This window comes from Pantherophis guttatus, chromosome 1 (genome assembly GCF_059756535.1).
Source record: "Pantherophis guttatus breed Tessera chromosome 1, ASM5975653v1, whole genome shotgun sequence".
NCBI classification, from domain to species: Eukaryota; Metazoa; Chordata; class Lepidosauria; order Squamata; family Colubridae; genus Pantherophis; species Pantherophis guttatus.
Window position 1 is genome coordinate 284,353,528 of NC_142063.1, and position 19,163 is coordinate 284,372,690.

Genomic DNA, 19,163 nt, shown 5'->3' on the forward strand with positions numbered 1-19,163 from the left:
AATTTTAAAGTCTCTTTCTTTACAATAGAGGTGGGTCACTCTTTCTCTAATCGTTCATCAGTTACCATTTCATTCATTCTGGAGAATAGAGTATAGAGAATTATCCATTCTCATTCTTGCTGCCTGATTAGATTAACAATGTATCTTTCTACTATGCATACACTCAAACTCAGCCACAGTCAGTACTTGGAAGGATACAATGTAAATGCACAAAGCCTAAAGTAAAGATCTAAATTACATTATCTCTGCCAATCTACGCAATAAAGTTAAGCCTTATGATGCCTTTTTCACACCAAGTCAGAAGGAACCTTCACATGAACTGTGTAGCATTATCATTTTAATGGAAGTGAAATACTCAGTGATTGACAGCACACGTATAATATTTATTTGTTCTAGTTGCATATAAAGAACAGTGATTAAAATATATTTAGCCACAAATGGAGTTCAACTGCTTGCCCATGGGCAACACAGATACTAATATTTTCTTTTCTCTTTTGGCTTTTTGATCATTTGCAAGTTTATCTGGCATATTTTTTAAATTAATGGCAATTATTTATTGAAGGCTCAATTACGTCAAGTAGTCCTACAGCCCAGCCTGCTGAAGTATTGCTACAGGCAACTCCACCACATCGAAGGGCTCGATCTGCCGCTTGGTCTTACATCTTTCTACCTGAGGAAGCCTGGTGTGACCTTACAATTCATCTCCCTGCTGCAGTGTTGCTAAAAGAAATACATATTCAGCCACATCTTGCCTCTCTTGCAAGTAGGTATCTTCACAATACCTCAGTTGTTGTTGTACAGTAAGGAAAGTCTTTTGAAGTGGTATTACTGTGAGAAAATAAGAGTGCTGTTAACACTATCTGATTCTAAGTTCCATCTTAAAGATCTTAAAACATGCTGGGTCTATGCCAAATGATGTACAGTTTTAAATCTATTGTAAAATTCAAACTTTGAAGAAAGGATCTGTCTTAAAAGAACTGACAAAGTTCTAGAAGCTAAAGTGGACAACTTTCAAAACTCTTACATTTATTATCGACATTATATAGAGTGTGGAAAACAAATAAATTAAAAGTCATAAGATAAAAAGAAACATAGCTATAAATAGTTCACATCAAAACTATTCACCATACAGTACTTGTCCACACCTTTCTGTCCTCCAAGCCATCCATACTTCTGCTATATTTATGCACTATACTGTTTTAAATGTAAGTTTGTGATCTTTTCTTAATTTAGTTAAGAAAGAGATTTTAAGATCTCCAAGTTTCTCTTGGAGAGAGAAACTCCTTACATTTAATAACTTCATTCTTTGTTGTACCTTTTTTAATTTGACCTATACATACCAGCTATTTCTCTATTGGTTTTGAGTAACCTAAAAGCTATCTTATTTGGCCCTCCCTCTCGTTATAGTTTTATCTACTTCCTCATTTTGAGAAGTTGCAGACATTAATAGCAGCCATTTGTTTCGGATAATCTCAATACTTGTTTTTTACAAAGCTTAATATTTTAGGATTATAATTCCCTCTTCCCTTTGTTAGTTCCATAACCAACTGTTCCAGGTGCTATGAGTGTGTGCAGACATATGCCACAAGATTTCATGGTTTTACTTATGCAACAGCATATAGGCTTATATATCACCCTATAGTCCTTTGCAGCAGTCTCTGAGTGGGTTACAATGTAAGCATTATTTGTATATTGCCCCAACAATCTGGGTCTTTATTTTACTGAACTTGGAAGGCTATTGCCATTCCATATGTTTGTATTTATTTTATGTTTTAAAGTAATGAAATTGATTTCTGTAAATTTTGTTCTATATATAAATACATGTGAACTTTTCTATCTCTACAGCATGCCCTTCTTCAGTGTCTGTTGAAATAAGTGCAGATGGGGTGAACATGTTACCTTTGTCAACACCTGTTATCACAAGTGGTCTTACCTACATAAAAATACAGCTTGTGAAAGCTGAAGTTGCCTCAGCTGTGTGTCTTCGCCTTCATCGCCCACGGGATGCTAGCACATTAGGACTATCTCAGATTAAACTACTTGGACTCACTGCCTTTGGTAACACTTCGTCTGCAACAGTCAATAATCCATTCCTTCCTTCTGAAGACCAGGTATCTAAAACAAGGTATGTTTTATCAGTAGAGATATCAGATTAATTCATTTTTTCCTATGTGAAACAGTTTTGTTATATTATAAGACTTAATGGATATTATTATTCATACTGTCCCTCCAGCAAACCTCAGGCTTAGCAGGGGAGGGGGAGTTGTGTGGAGATATGCCGACTCACATTTCTCTAAATATCATTCCAAGTATGACAGTCGGGCTTGAAAATAGACTTCCAGTTGCAGTTCTTATACAGATTGCACCTGTTTCTGTAATGATATTTGAGAAAGATTTTGGGAGACAGAGCAAAGAGACTCTGCCTAGGGAATAAACAGATAAGAGACTGCATAGCCCACAACTCGATAAGTGGGTAGGGCAAGATGCTGAGAAGAGACCCTCCCTAATTTCTCAGGCAATAACAAAGATGGTGGGAGAAGTGTATTTTCAAGTTTGCAAGATTCTGTTAATGTAGTTTTATAATGAAGAAATAGCTTATCTGATCAATCTCCTGTCTGGTCTACCTAGTGAGTCTGACAGTCCCCTATGGCGACTAGACTTCAACAAACATTTGAATTTCTTTGAAGTTTGTTGGCTTAATATATAAGCCTTTAATGGTTATTGCCCCTCCTTTTATACCTTTGTTCATTTTCTGAAATCTATATCTTTTCCACTAATTAGATTTGGGAAATAACCGTAAATAATTCTTTTCTGTTCGGGAAGCATTGGATTATAAATTTAGGCCTCACAGACAATTTGGAAGTCATGAAGAATCAATTTTCTGACAAGCAAGTCCAGAGGAGGTTTTTTTTTACTTTTAAAATTTGGATTTTGAAGTTTCATATCATTCTCATTGTAACTCATACCAAAGTGGCCTATAACATAAACAACCCTAGCCTGTAATTTTGATCTGAGGAGCTGTGAACAGGGTTAACCCTAATTTCTGAATTTGAAGTCTACATATCTCAACAGAGGGGTTTTCTTTCAAAATAAATACTACATTCTTTTCTTTTTTTTTTTAATAAATTGGATAAACCTGCAAAGTGGCGGGGGGACAGTACTTTCAATTTTGCACTCCAACTTACATAATAATTAAGTTTTGTGTTGAAGTCAAGATGGAATCGGTTTTAATTGTGCTTCTGTCTTTTCCAGCATTGGATGGTTAAGGCTGCTGCATCATTGCCTCACTCACATAAGTGATTTAGAAGGAATGATGGCTAGTGCTGCAGCACCTACTGCCAACCTGTTGCAGACATGTGCTGCTCTCCTGATGTCACCATACTGTGGCATGCATTCTCCAAATATTGAGGCAGTACTTGTAAAAATTGGACTTCAGTCCACTAAAATAGGCCTCAAGCTAATTGACATTCTTTTAAGAAATTGTTCTGCCTCTGGAAGTGACCCTACAGGTAAGAGAATAGTTTGATCTCTTTATAGTTTTAAGCTTGGTGAGATTTCTGCTCACAAAAAGGAAGTTGTATTAGTAGATTATCATGCATTTAGATATAGTGAGAATTGAAAATGTGTCTTGATTTTTCCAATTTGGTAGCTATGTTTTCAAACTGTAATTACAAGTAGAAACTTGGGAAAATGTTTTTTTTTCTTAATTAAAAACTATTAAAATATCTTGGCAGACCAGTGAATTATATGTGTATCGTCCTTAGTAATTTTTTTAAACTTTTGTTTATATGAGAAGATTTGAATAGCCCCTTACTTTTTGGAAGATTAAATGGCCTGTCTTCTGACTCCACAATTGACATTCTCTATCAGCTTGGGACTACTCAGGACCCTGGAACAAAAGAAAGGTACCGTAAATATTTTCTTTTTAAATAGATATAAAAATTTGAGCTTCACGAAAGGAAAACTAATAAATTTGGCATTTGGTAATTAGAACAAAATTTGCTTTTACTCAGCAGTACAGATAGCATCCTCCTTTTTTATTTTGAGTTTCTTGTTGTAAAGTATACTAAAATCCCAAATGTTAGGAGTGGATAAACTCTGTGAAGGCAACCTGTATGTGTGAATCACTGAACATAAAGACAAGATATAAAAACCAGAGCAAATTAATTTTAGACATTTGTGATATTGTTTGATTGTTGTGAGATGCCCAGAGTCATTGAAAGTCAGGCACCTTACAAGTTTAATAAATTGTGGTTGATTACATAGTCAGCCAGATGTTTAGACTGGATTTGACATGTTTATCTACCTACGAAGTCTTCCCCAAGAACCTAGAATAGGCAGATACTGCTATTGAATTGTTTTGAAATAATTTTCAGTTTGAGATTATTTTTAGCTTGTGTGCTGGTTTAAAATTTGTTTTTCTCCTACATTCATATTCACATTTTCTCAAAACTGTTTCACAGTATTGTTACTATGTATTATTGTAGTGCTGTTGTGGGTTTTTTGTGTTTTGTTTTTTTTCTATCTGTGCCACCAAGAGTAATTTTAACAGCGGCAGCATAGAAATAGATTCACTAAATATACCTCAAAAGGCTCCTACCCTTGTAGCCTTTCAGAAAGCTGTAAAAACTTGTCATTTATCCCAGATATTAGGCTAGAATGGGGAGGAACTGATGGATATTAGGTCACCATGGTGGGGAGTGTATGAGTGACATTACTGTTTAAATTGATTTTTTGGTGAGCTGTTTAGGATTATTATATGTAAGACAAGTAGCCATATAAGTTTTACAAATAAATAAATATACCTACCATATGCCTTCTTAATGTATTTCCATCTTCTAGAATTCAAGCTTTGTTGAAATGGGTCAGTGATTCTGCAAGAGTTGCAGCTATGAAAAAAAGTGGCCGAGTTAACTATGTCTGTCCAAACAGTTCGACAAGAGAATATGGTCTTCTCATGCCGTCTCCTTCACATTTGCATTGTGTAGCAGCAATTTTATGGCATAGCTATGAATTGCTTGTAGAATATGACTTGCCAGCATTGTTGAACAGAGAACTCTTTGAGTAAGTAGCCTATGCATTAGTTTTACTAAGTGATAGAGGTCTGGACTAGAGCTTCATGTGTTTTTTTAAATCTCTGCAATGCTTGAGTGCCACAAACACTCAAGTACTTAAACATAAATTGTTGATGTAATAAAATTGTATCCACAAAAAATGGCTTTCTCACAGATTCTTTGCTCTCTATATGTATGTTTTACTGATTTTTTTTTCATACATTTTTGACAAAAAGCTGATACAAGTAATCCTTGATTTACTACCATTCGTTTAGAGACCATTCAAAGTTACAACAGTACTGAAAAAAGTGACTTACAACTGTTTTTCACACTTGTTACGGTTGCAAATATCCCCATGGTCACATGATCAATTCGGATGCTTGACAACTGACATGTATTTATGACAGTTGTAGTGTCACGAGGTCATGTGTTCACCTTTTGACAAGAATAACAATGAGGAAACCAGATTCACTTAACAACCATGTTACTAATTTAATAATTGTGGCAAGAAAGGTCATGAAATGGGGCAAAACTAACTTAACTTTTGCTTAGCAACAGAACTTTGGGCTCAATTGTTGTCATAAATCGAGGACTCCCTGTATGGTAAAAAAAATTTTAAATGCACAAAGCTAAGTGACTGTCTGTTACAATGATTATCATTCAGAAATAGGAACCTAGTTTTCCATATACATTCATAATCTAATCTGTTTGTTTGGACAATGTCTATATCTCTTGTGGAAGAGTCTTTTCATTTTTCACTTAAAATGTGGGCATGCAGTAAATGCTTTGATTCTAGAACAGGTCTATTTACCTACAAAAACTTCCTTTTTTTAGGAAGTGTTAATTTTAGAATTTCAGTTTAAAAAATTACCTCTCTTAATTGGCAGGCCTAGTCCCTCTTAAGGCAGTAATTTATTTTGTGTCATTAAAAAAATATAAGAAACTTAACTCTACAAATATTTTCAGTAGGATCTGCATTCAAATAAACCCCAAGTCCTGAACAGAAATAGGGTGGTTTGGCCTGAATCTTCAGTATCTTCAGATAATGAAGAAGGAATCTGCGACAGTCAAGATCTGTAGCTAAACCACAGGAAAACTTCCGATTTACATTAATTTGAGGCTCTGGAACTATAAATTTGATGAATTTATAGTTCCAGAGCCTCAAATTAATGTAAATTGGAGACAATAATACTTTGAGAAAAAAAGAATTTGTTTAGAATTTGAAAATTACCTGAAATATTAGTTTTATTTGATTTTATGTCTCCCTTTTTATTTGCTGACATAAGCTTTTTAGAAATCTCTTGTGTTGTTGTTCTTCAACTATAATGGCAAACTAGTAGCTATTGGCCTCAGTAACTTCCCCAGTGACTCAAAATCCATATTATCAATACTTTGTCATTCAGTCTGCTTTTTCTGTTATCTGTGTTTAAACAGAATGATTGAATTCAAGGCTAGCTTATGTGTCATTAATATATACGGTTTTCTAATTAGTTTTTTCTTTCTCCTTAGGTCTCTGTTTAATTGGTCCATGTCTCTTCCATGCAATGTGGTTTTGAAGAAAGCTGTTGATAGTCTCCTTTGTTCTATGTGCCATATTCATCCAAGTTATTTTTCGTTACTCATGGGGTGGATGGGTATTACTCCTCCCCCTATCCAGTTGCAACACAGACTGTCCATGACAGATGACAGCAAAAAACAGGATCTTTCTTCGTCTTTAACAGATGACTCTAAAAATGCACAAGCTCCCCTTGCACTAACTGAATCACACTTGGCCACTCTTGCTGCCTCATCACAGTCTCCTGAAGCTATTAAACAGCTATTGGACTCAGGGTTGCCCTCCCTCCTTGTAAGAAGCCTTGCAAGTTTTTGCTTTAACCATACTTCTGCCTCTGATTTCAGTAGTCCATCAACAGACAATTCCCAAGATAGGATAAGAAGACACCACGTTCCACAGCACTTTCATAAAATGCCCATCACAGCAGATTTAGTTGCTCCTGTACTCAGATTCTTGACAGAGGTTGGAAACAGCAACCTTATGAAGGACTGGTTAGGTGGCTCTGAAGTCAATCCACTATGGACAGCACTTTTATTTCTACTCTGCCATTCTGGTGCTACTTCTGGAGGACATGCTGCAGCACCACAACAAAATAGTGCTAGACCTACTTTGCTTACTTCAGCTTCAGGAGCAGGACTGACTACTCAGCAGAGAACAGCAATTGAAAATGCTACCGTTGCATTTTTCTTGCAGTGTATTTCTTGCCATCCAAATAATCAAAGATTGATGGCTCAGGTAACATAAAAATTAATCTGAATAGTCGATGTAGCATAAAATATCACTTTAGTTGGATTTGAAGGACTGGTTGAGAGCTTCTTTTTCTGAGATTTCCTTGTGGTGTGGCTAACTCTTCTATTCTGGCACCTATGATGAGATCAGAATTTAGTAATTGTGGTGCAGAACAACACAGTAACCTTACAGAATAAAGATCTTGGAACTGCTGAGATTCTTATGCTACTGTATAACATGGCAAGCAACTTCAAGAACATACATAGCAATAGCAATTTTTACTACAGATCAGAATGGGTTCTAACTGTGTTAGGGATCGAGAATGGTCTGTTTCAAGGTCTAGGCACGAGGTAGGGTTGGAATAACTCATTCCAACAGTGGAATGTGAGTTTAGTGAAGTTCCTGTAGGTATACTCTGAAAGACCTGATTTAAGAGTTATAAAGGGAAAAAATTGGTGAAATCGATAGATCAACAAATGTATGCTCTATTGTAGATACAACTAAATAAATATTCATAATTATAGCTCATGAATACTTATAACTGTGTCTGAATGTTTTTTCTCCATTCATTTCATAGGTTCTTTGTGAACTCTTCCATTCCTCTCCTCAAAGAAGCAATCTCCCAACATCTGGAAATATTTCAGGGTTTATTAGAAGGCTTTTTTTGCAGCTGATGCTGGAGGATGAAAAAGTGACAATGTTTCTTCAGTCACCTTGCCCAGTAAGTTATCTCTCCACATTCACTAGTACCACTGCTACCTACCCTCATTGCTAGGTAAAACTCACGGTAGGTACAAAAATAAAACTTCATCATATCTGTTCCTACTAAAAAGAAAATATCAAAATATATTTTTCCAGCCCTGGTGATATAGATTAGCCTTGCTCAACCAATAACTATATATTACACAGTTCTTTTACAATATATATAGTTATTCCAATTTTATTCATAATCATTGATTCGGTAAATTGTCCATATGCATAATCCTGATCTATATAATTCCTTATACTAAAATTTAGATAATAACCTTGAAAATCATAAGGTGCAAAAGGAGTATATACTTCTCACATCTTGACAAATCCTATATTTTACCATCTGTTATTATTTATTATGCCTCAGTTGCTAGTGTAATACATTTCCATGTTAATTACTTAATCCAATTGCCATTCATTGCTCCTGAATAATGGGATCATCTCTATTGCTTTTGTTCTTTGTTGTGTAGCGTGTGCTGTTCCTTTCTTTTTCCTTTTCAAGTAAAGAAGTTTAGAACATCCGTTTCATCTTGGTAGCTGTTCACTGTAAATCACTGTAATTAATCTGTTTCTGAACTTTTTTTTTGGTAATGCTTTAATAGAAAAAGTATACCCTATTTCTTTTAATTACTCAAGGTCACAAAAACTGTGCACAAAGATTCCATGCTTTTCAGAAATCTTAATTAGGTAATATGGCAAACAGAGAGGTGGTAGAAGCTATGGTTGATGTTCATGTCCTGGACTCTTTGTTTAATTACTGTCTCAAGATAAAATCTGGGAGCAGAATTCAGTTATACTGTACAAAATGATATTTTGAGAATGTCATAACTTAGATGTTTCTCATCTTGTTTGCAAGCTGTTGAAATCCCTTGAATCAAATTGCATTCTATAACTAGCATCCATTACAGCTTATTTATGTATTTTATTTTTATTTATTAATTTGTATAGCCTTCCATTTCACATAAATCAACTCTGGCTGGCATACAATAATAATATAAAAGAACAAATGAAAAAATATAAAATCCACATTAAGAGATAAATGTAAAAAGGAATATATAACCCCTAGGCAAAGAGTGGGTAATGCTTTGGCAATGGAGCCATCTAAGCATGTCTCCCGTGCCCAGGCCTGATAAATATAATCAGGTCTTTAGGGATTTCCAGAATGACAAAAGGGATGGAGCTACAACAGTCCAGCAGCAAGTCTTTTGTTCCTGTTATGTCTCTTCTGCCCCGCCTAGGCGCTTGGCACACTGAGATGCTAGTGCCTGGAATCAAGTTTGGAGGAAGGTGTTTGTCTTTAGAGAGCTGTCCCTGGAATATCATACACCTGTTATTTTTTATATATATATGTAAAGATTATTTGTTTTGGGGAGTTCCTGGACAGGATACGCTTTCTATTGCTATTACCAAATATGTCCAGTCACAGGTTTCCCCAAAAAAGAAAAAGTTATCTGACCAAAAGAACCAATTTCCCACACCCCAGCCAGCCACTCTTCAAAACAAACTTTAATGCTACCTTTCCCGAAAGCTTATCCTGTCCAGGAATCCTCAAAACAAAAGATCTTTAAAGAAAAAGGAAGGGAACCAGAGTATTGGGTATTCCATGTGCAGCTTCTTCCAAACTTGAAGCTTGGGGCACAAGCATTTTAGAGGCTGCCTCCCTGTTTGCCTTCTTTTTTTTTTTTCCCCTTCATTATTTTTGTCCAAGCTTTGGAAAGTGAAGAGATTCAGAAAAGCTCCCATCCATCTGTTCTCAGGTCTTGGAATGTTAGGTTTGCTGGGGTTTGAGCCTTTGGGACATGCTATTCATTGCTGGTGTGCTGCTCCTAAGAGGGGAAGAGAAGAGAGAGTGCAAAAAGAGGGAGATGGGGAGGCAGATCTGCATGCTGGGTGCCTGGTCAGGTTTGGAAAGGAGATGACAGGAACAGGAGCCACAGCTCAGCTGAGTGTGAATACACAAATGGGGGAGGAGGCAAAAACAGGAAGAGAATGGGCATCTGTAGCTGATAAAGCTTCTGGATACTCTTCAAGGACAGCTTCATGTAGACCATGCTGCAGTAATCCAGTATGGAGGTGATCAGTGCATGAGTGACTGTAAGCAGAGCCTGCCAATGCAGGTGCATAATTGGTGCATAAGATGAAGCTGTGCAAAAGTCCTCCCAGCCACAGTTTCATTGAGCAGGAGTTGTGAATCTAGGGGGAATCCCAGATTCTTCACAAAGACCCACTATGAAATGTCTACGGCCTTTTTATTTCAAAATCCTTAAAACAATTTTTATGTTTCTTAACTTTTAGTTGTATAAAGGTAGAATTAATGCTACCAGCCATGTAATTCAACATCCAATGTATGGGGCAGGACATAAGTTCCGTACTCTTCTCTTGCCAGTCTCAACAACCCTGGCAGAGGTTCTTGATCGTGTATCAGGTAAGTTGCTTTTATTAAATATGTATTTTTTATTCTAGTTTATGGAAAGTGTTTGGGTGGGGGGAGGGAGAGGGAGAGAGAAAGAGAAAAGCCTTTCATTGATGGATTTATACATAAAGTAAATATTATTTTATTTCATATATAAATTTATTGCTCAATACAGAATTTTCCATGGTGGAATGTATAATAAAAAGGTGTATTTGCTGTATATTAGAGTTGAAGAGTATGTCTGTATTATTCTATAATAGTCTTTATTTTAGCAGTCTTACAGCAGTTTCATTAAAGTGACTTAACATTTAAGAACCAGATACTGCTCAAAACTGTCATATTTAGAAAGATGCTATAAATAGAGAAAAATATTTCACCAATAAATTACTACTAATTTAGAAGGCAGTATAGCAACATGGGACCTCTTGGTTTGAATTACGGCACCCATTATTCATAGTTACAAGACAGAGGTCAGGTTTGCACAGAACAAATTTGACTGGCTTTAGAATATACAATAATGTAATGAATATATTCAAGTTGCACCAATTCCACCTTATTTTCTTCATGTTTATCACTGATATCAATGCTGAATGAATCTTGTACATGTGTGCATATTAGTGCTGTGCAAGACATGCAAAAGAAGTACTTCACAATGCACACACCACACAAACACACCACCTCTCTTTGACTAGTATATCTTTTGCAGGTTTATGTGACTATGTTGAAAGCTGTTCTTGGCCTTCTCTGCATGCATGTCCACATACAGCCACTTCATTCTGTTGCAAAGCATCTCTTTCAAATACTTTCTTCAGCCCTAGTATGTGTATGTGTACACCTTTAGATACATAAATAATTAAATAGTAATGCTTTCTACATAATATAATATTTTGTTTCCAGATACTCCTAGCATAACAGCAAAATTAATTAGTGAACAAAAAGAAGACAAGGAAAAAAAGAATTACGAAGAAAAAGAGAAAGTTAAAGCAGACAGTGGGTTTCAGGACAATTACAGTGTTGTTGTTGCATCTGGTATGTCTAATTTTATGTCAAGTTATCATACCTGATTGGGATAGTATGAGGAACAGTAAGCTAACTTTAATATTAAATTTAAAGCAGTGTCAGCCATTTTGATGCTTTGCATTCATTGACCAGAAGATTGGAGCATGGTAATTTACAACTTACTGAATTAAAGTTATGCCATGTGTTCAAGCAAAGATGAATGAGGCACTCGGTGTAGTATTAGAGAAAGGGAATCCCAAACATTTTTCATTATCACTAGAGTCTATAACTCTCTCCTGCCTTCCAGAAGAAATACCAGAAAAGACCAAAAAAAATCTGAATGGAGATAGGCTGAGAAGAGGGATAACAAAACTAAATGAAGATGGGGCATGGGATATTAATAATTGGATATGGAAGAAAAATACAGTTTGCCCTTTACTTATGTAGGCTGAATTCAATGAGGTTAGACATAAGGAAAAGCTGAGAGTGATGACTCTACAAAAATGTATGTAAAATCCTGGGATAGAAGATGCTTTGCAGTGAAGCATGGTGAGGCAGAAGTTGCTTCTACCTTGCAACAGAATCTGCTGTGTTATGAGGATATAACATGATGCCTCTGTCTATTCAAAAGTACTTATGTAGGATATTGTCTCTTACAAATTCACTGGTGCTTATATGTTTGGCAACCCTTTTGAATTTTCAATATTTCTGCTCAAATACACACCTTGTTTTTTGGGGTGATCTTGGTTGGCCAACCACTCCTGGGGAGGGTAGTAATGGTGCAAAATTGTCTCCAATTGTACACAATCTGCCTGACATTGGACTGGTGGAGTCCAAACTCTTTGGCAATAGTTTTATAACCATTTCCAGCCTTTTCCATCAACATCTGTTTTTCAGAGATCCTCAGATATCTCCTTTGTTCAGGCCATGACATACTCCCATGTACCTGTGTTGTGAAGGATAGCTTTAATAGTGAACACCCAGGCATCTGTTCTTTAAATAAGGCAGGCTCTCACACACTCACATTTGATTATCATCCAATTGATTGAATTTTCCCTTGCTATCTTGTTAGAGGTTCACATACTTTTGCCAAACATAAATATATAGCCTTGGATCATTATCCTGAATAAATAAAGAAATAAGTATAATGTGTTTTGTTGAATTGAGCTCTCTTTATCTAGTTTTATTACTTGTATGGAGAACAGATCCTGTTTTGGTTATATTTATGCAGAGACATTGAAAATTTTAAAAAGCTTCACTAACTTTTAAGCATCGGTGTAAATACTGTTCAGTTGCATTGCAAACGATATAAAATGTAACACTTCATTTTCATTACAGGTTTGAAATCTCAGTCAAAAAGGGCTGTATCGTCCACACCACCTCGTCCACCTTCAAGACGAGGGAGAGTGGTGACAGATAAAGTAGGCAGCTCCTCCACAGGAAATGATTCTTCCAGCAAAACTATTAGTGTTCCTGTTTTTCACCTATATCATAAGCTGCTACCAGGTAGTTTTCTGCTGCTTCTTTTTTAATTAGACCATGTTTTCCAAGAATGCTAAAGTACATAACATGAGGTTGAAGACTTAACAAGAATCTGCACATTTCCTCAGAATCACTATAAAGAAACCTTGATTTGAAATCAGAAGTTTTCTAATTATATGAAATAGTCCTACGGAACATTGTATCTATAAGGCCTGCAACCTTAGCATTATAAATATATCTAGTGTTCATGGATAAACTTACAGTTGAATCAGTTATTTGATTCAACATATGATATAATGTAGTAATCTGTTTGGGTAAATATGTCTTGATCAGATTTTGTTAAACAAGTATTGTAATAACATTTAAGTATTTATCCAGACTAATATTGTATGTGTAGTTTTATAAAGGAAGTCCTTGACTTATAACCATTCTTTTAGTAATCGTTCAGTTATGATGGCGCTGAAAAAAGTGACTTACAACCAATCCTCTCACTTACAACTGTCACAGTATCCTTGTGGTTGACATGATCAAAATTCATCCTTGGCAACTAGCATGTATTTGCAGTGCCCCAGGGTCATGTGATTTCCATTTGCAACATTCATAGGGGACCTCTGACAAAGTCAGAAGAAGAAGCTGGGTTCACTTAATGACCTTGGCAAAAAAGGTCATAAAATTGGGTGTGACTCATTTAATGACCACATGGGTTAGCAATGGAAATTTGAGTCCCAATTGTCGTTATAAATCAAGGATTAACTGTAACAGAGATTTTTTTTCAATATTACTGGAAAATCTGAGAAAGAAAGCTTCACCGCGCTTAAGGATGTGCTCTAACTATAGGAACTGATTGCCTAGAAAATGAAAAAAACAGAAGCTGCTTATTCATTATGTTAATGATAATTGCTTATTTAAGTTATGGTTTGAATTTATCAATTAAATACCGATTTAGAGCTTCTTGTAACTTCATGTGATTTAGGTCAGCCGCTGCCACCTGAGATGACCCTTGCCCAGCTTTTGACTCTGTTGTATGACCGCAAACTTCCTCAAGGATACCGATCTATAGACTTGGCAGTTAAGCTTGGCTCGAAAGTCATCTCAGACCCTAGCCTTTCAAAAACAGATTCATTCAAGCGCTTACATACTGAAAAAGGTATGCTTAGAATTGGCTTTATATGGGCATTGTTTGTTTTGTTCTGGTTGTTTGAACGGTACATAAATGTGGAAAATTACATAAACTTATTGAAAATTATACACAGTATATTTGTATGTGTGTGTGTGAAATATGTATATATATATATATATATATATATATACTCACACACAGTATATAACATCCGCTGAAGATGTTACCTAGCCTGGTAATGAAACGTTTGGAAACCAACCCACAAGCTTGGAGAATGAACCTCCACTCTCAGTATTATTGTGTGTGTTTGTTTGTTTGTGTGTGTGTATGTGTGTAAATATAGATATAGAGAGAGATTTGTACATAATGTGGAAAAATAGTTGACTTTCTATTGAAAATAGAGAGAGGGAGAAAGATTTGCCTTGTGGATTGTTGAAAACACCAGAATTAATAGAGGAAAACAGAAACAAAACTTTTGTTCTGTTTATATAACTTGTTAAATCATAATGCAGATTTCAAGATAGTTATCTAACACAATTTCATATTGCTGTTTACTGCTGCAAAGCAAACTAAACTCAGAATAAAACTTGGCCCTTTCAAATTTCAGGTGTTGCATATGGTTTATGTCTTGTGATTGTAAATTTTTGTGCCACTGTTACTTTAGACTGGATGGGGTAATAAAGGGGAGGGAGGTAAAATCCAAGGGCTAAGCAACATTTGCAAAGTATATGGTCAGAGCTGAAGAAGATACAGTTTTCTTGCAACTGTAGATATGTTTGCCAGGCAGATAAGTTATTACAAGATTGAATGTTTTTACTATGGGGGAAAAGTTCTTGTGAATTAATTATTTGAATGTCTTGTGTCCTGCTTTTTTAATTTTTAAGAATTTCAAATAATTTGTTCTGCGCTTGTCATAATGATAAAAACAGCTGGCTTCATGTGTGGACAACAACTTTGAATTTAAAATGGGGTATTTCAAGTTCAAGACAGTACACATTCAATGCATTTTGCTCAACCCTAGAAAAGGTTTTGAGTTTTGTTGTTGTTTTTGCTTGGATCAGGTATGGGGGAAAGCTTGAACAAGACAGCTCCATTTTAAAAGCTGAGTCTATTCCAGTGGCGGAAAACCTGAAGCATTTTCAGTGTTGAAGCCACAGAAAACAAAAATTGGAATGAATTTCTTACTGACCTAATTTAATTCCAAGAATAAGTGAAATGGCTATGTTGTTTCCTAGAAGCCGACCTATATAAAAATTGTCAAAAGTAATAATTATTCACCTTATTTTTTAATAGGGATTTTAAAAATTCTGTTTCAAAATACTATTTCAGGCATGAAACACGTCTAAAATGACTGATCACAAAACTATTCCAGTTCAAATCAGTTCAATTTTATTAACATTTTATACATTATTCTTGTCCCATTTTGTGCATATATCATACTTCATGCCTAGCAAAAAAAAATTATCCAGAACATTATGACAATTCTTATTATTTTAGTAAAATAGAGTGACTTTAAAAATAATTGATGATGATAATGATTCTGTGTACAGAATTAGAATACTTAAAGTACTTTTAGTATTTTTATCTTGCCTCAGAAGTATAGAATTTTAGAATCTCCTCCGTGCTTTTTTCATCATTTTTGACAAACTAGTTTCTAATTTTGCCTAATTCTGTAGAGATATACAAGTGTTCTATTTGTCCAAACATATTTCTCCTATTTAATGTATACTATAGCTAAAAGGTAGTGTGCTAGGCTGTGTAAGTCTATAATCTCTCCAAATAAATGTTATTTAATACTATTTTTATAAGTTTGGTTATTTTTATGTATTATGTTGTGCACAAATAGAGCATGCAGATTTATTGGGACCTTGCCCTGAAGATGAAGCAGTCACTCCAGTTGAAGAATGCATGGATACAGTGCTGGATGAATCTTTTCTTGATGCATGCCCTCTCCAGTCCCCATTGCAAGTTTTTGCTGGAATGGGTGGGTTGGCCCTCATTGCAGAAAGACTTCCTATGCTTTACCCAGATGTCATTCAACAAGTAAGTCAAAAGATATGTGTGTAATTGACCTAATTAAAAGTTTAAAATCTATGAGAAGAATGAAACAGATGGATGGGCTTAATGGTGGCTAAGGTACTAAAATGTGTTCATTGTTGTTTCTATCTTGTCATTTAATAAACATTGGAATCAATATTCCAGTTAAGAATTATTACATATAATTGTAAACCTCTATGTACCCTGCTTAAAAAAAATCTAGTGAATTTTACTTGTATAGAGATGGATTAATATAATGATTAACAGTACTGGAATTATTCAGGGCTTGCTGGTACAGAATCTGAGAATGTTCTAAAGCACTTTGTCTCAGTTTTATTTGTTCATATTGTAGAAATGAGAAATGTTGCTATTGATACATTCCATGATTTCAAACTCATATTTATCCCAGGTATATTGGAAAATATCTCTTAACTTTGAATTAATGTAAAATAAGAAATTCAATATTGAAAACTGCCTCCAGATCTCTTAATGTCTATTTTTGTAGGGAAAGGCACAGAGGCTCTTGCATCCTCTTACTAAACTTTATCTGGATTTCCAAATAACTTCTTCCACCACAATGAGATATTTATTCCCCTGTTTTCTCATTTATATATTTAAAAATCAGAAAAATGAAACTTCACCCTGGAACATAACTTATCGTACATACACTGATAACTTAACATACGTATGTTGGGTTTATTTTTCAAAAATAACTGGTTTTACTAGTTTGTCTGAAATGGTGTAGGATTTCCTGCCTACGTAGGGGACTAGAAGACCTCCGAGGTCCCTTCCAAATCTGTTTTCTATTCTATTCTATTCTATTCTATTCTATTCTATTCTACTCTACTCTACTCTACTCTACTCTACTCTACTCTACTCTACTCTACTCTACTCTACTCTACTCTACTCTACTCCACTCCACTCCACTCCACTCCACTCCACTCCACTCCACTCCACTCCACTCCACTCCACTCCACTCCACTCCACTCCACTCTCTTCTATTCTAGTAAGCATTAATGGAAAGATTCCAATCAATTTACGTAGATGAAAATTTCACAACATAGTATTGAAGAAAGTTTAAAAATTCAAATGTTATACACTTAAGTAGTCCTGTATCCTCAGAATCGTGAGTCAAATTTGTATTTGGTTGAAAATTATTGTCTAAAATAATTCATCCCCATGTACTCAGTAAAACAACATCTTGACTCCTTGCATATTTTTTTATTGTGAATGAAGTGGGCACATTTGCACATTTCAAGTTACAAAAGGAATTGTTTTCCACTAGTGTTATGGGGATACTTTTCTACTGAAAGTGTAGGTTTAACAGAAATAAGATCAGCCTTCCATTTGAAAAAGGAATACAGCTAGTCCTCAACTTATGATCACAATGGAGCCCAAAATTGTGGTCATAAGTTGAGGCACCACATGACCAGACTCAATTTTACAATCGTTTTTACAATGGTCATAAAGTGAGTCACTATGGTCATAAGACAAACACAATCATTAAGTGAATCACATCATTAAACAAATTATTCTTTCAAATGAGCATTTTTTGACAAATCAAAAAAAATCCCAACTCACAGTTATGTGACTGGGATGCCGCAGCTGGTTTTAAATGCAAACCTATTGCCAAGTGCCCAAAATGCAATCACATGGGGGGACAGCAGTCATAAGTTCAAGGAACGGTCATAGATACCTTTTTTAAAAGTCTGTTGTAACTTCAAACAATTGTTAATTATTGTAAGTCAAAGACTACTTGTATAAGGCCCTTCTTTTTTCAGTAGTGTCTTATTACAGGAGAACTAAAGTTAGAGACATGCATGTATACAGTCATATATCTGTACACTAACTATGTAAGTAAAACTATTAGGTACAGCTTGCACTTTGCAAATATATAACCCCTTTTATATAACTGATTGAATGGAGAATTCTGATTTTACATGTTGTTCTTGGTAATTCTCTCAGGTTTTTAAAGTCATGGCCCTTTTCACAGGAAAAATGGTTCTGAATTCCTTCTTTCTACTTTTCAGTATGTAGGGTTCCAGATCTTTAGTAAACATCATAAAGCTAGGACTGTATTTCATAAAATGTTAATTATGTGACCATAATTTTTAAAATATTTATTTGGCGCAATTTGATATATCATAGGACTTTCTCAAGCAAAACAGCTTTTTTTCCCTGTGGAACAGAGCAAACTAGAAATGATTAAGATAATAGCCCTCAGGGACCCATCAGGTGTACTACCAAATTTAGGTAGCTTTTTTTTTTAAAAAAATCTAAAAATGTTTTTTAGTCCTTTTTAAAAATTATCCTCCTAGGTGAAAAAAATAACAGCAATGTGCAGTGTCAGGTATTGTCCACAAAGATAAGTTTAAAACATACATAAATAAAATGTAGCTTTGGCCAGAAAAAAAAAAAAGTAGTTATTGACCCCTTGTATTAAACAGGCCAGGCGATTTTATGGAGGCCGTGGACATATTTGGATATATGAGGTGGTGATAAGGGTGTTTTCTGTGAATGGTTGCCATAAAAATGCTTTTGTAATTCATAAAATTGTCATAGTGTATGTTGCTATTCATAAAATATGAGTTTACCTGGTGAGATTCACTACATCATCCTTGTATTTTTCAAGATAATCTTTATCACCCCAGCTATTTTTTTCTATATTTCTAAATAGGTAAAAGTTCCAATCATATTTTGTTTTACATTTTAAAATCCCATTAAAAATGTTATTATTTAATATAAATAACTCGAGGCAAGAAATTTAGATAATGTTCCTTCCTCCACAACAGCAAGCTTGTGAGATGGGTTGGGCTGAAGAGAGTGACCAGCCCAAAGTTACCTAACCGGCTTTTATGTCTAAGGCAGGACAAGAATTTAGTCTCCTGGTTTTGAAGGCAACACCTTTACCACTATACCAGATTGGCTCTCTATTTTTCCCCCCTCTATTTTCTAAATATATCTATGGAACTAATTATGTCTTGAGGCCAAGAGGCATTCCTGTTGTAAATAAAGGTGATATGG

At 35.1% G+C, this 19,163-nt stretch overlaps 1 protein-coding gene across 14 annotated transcripts in view; it reads left to right on the top strand.

Moving 5' to 3' along the window:
* Window positions 1-19,163, top strand: part of BIRC6 (baculoviral IAP repeat containing 6) — a 157,085-nt gene that overhangs the window by 82,999 nt on the left and 54,923 nt on the right. For all 14 annotated transcript variants that reach the window (XM_034428129.3, XM_034428130.3, XM_034428133.3 and 11 more), the window contains 12 exons: window positions 563-763; window positions 1,846-2,125; window positions 3,253-3,509; window positions 3,797-3,905; window positions 4,843-5,064; window positions 6,564-7,344; window positions 7,916-8,059; window positions 10,384-10,513; window positions 11,399-11,530; window positions 12,839-13,006; window positions 13,956-14,129; window positions 15,949-16,145. In XM_034428129.3, the coding sequence (XP_034284020.2) occupies window positions 563-763; window positions 1,846-2,125; window positions 3,253-3,509; window positions 3,797-3,905; window positions 4,843-5,064; window positions 6,564-7,344; window positions 7,916-8,059; window positions 10,384-10,513; window positions 11,399-11,530; window positions 12,839-13,006; window positions 13,956-14,129; window positions 15,949-16,145 (2,795 nt within the window). The remainder of the gene's footprint in view (window positions 1-562; window positions 764-1,845; window positions 2,126-3,252; window positions 3,510-3,796; window positions 3,906-4,842; window positions 5,065-6,563; window positions 7,345-7,915; window positions 8,060-10,383; window positions 10,514-11,398; window positions 11,531-12,838; window positions 13,007-13,955; window positions 14,130-15,948; window positions 16,146-19,163) is intronic.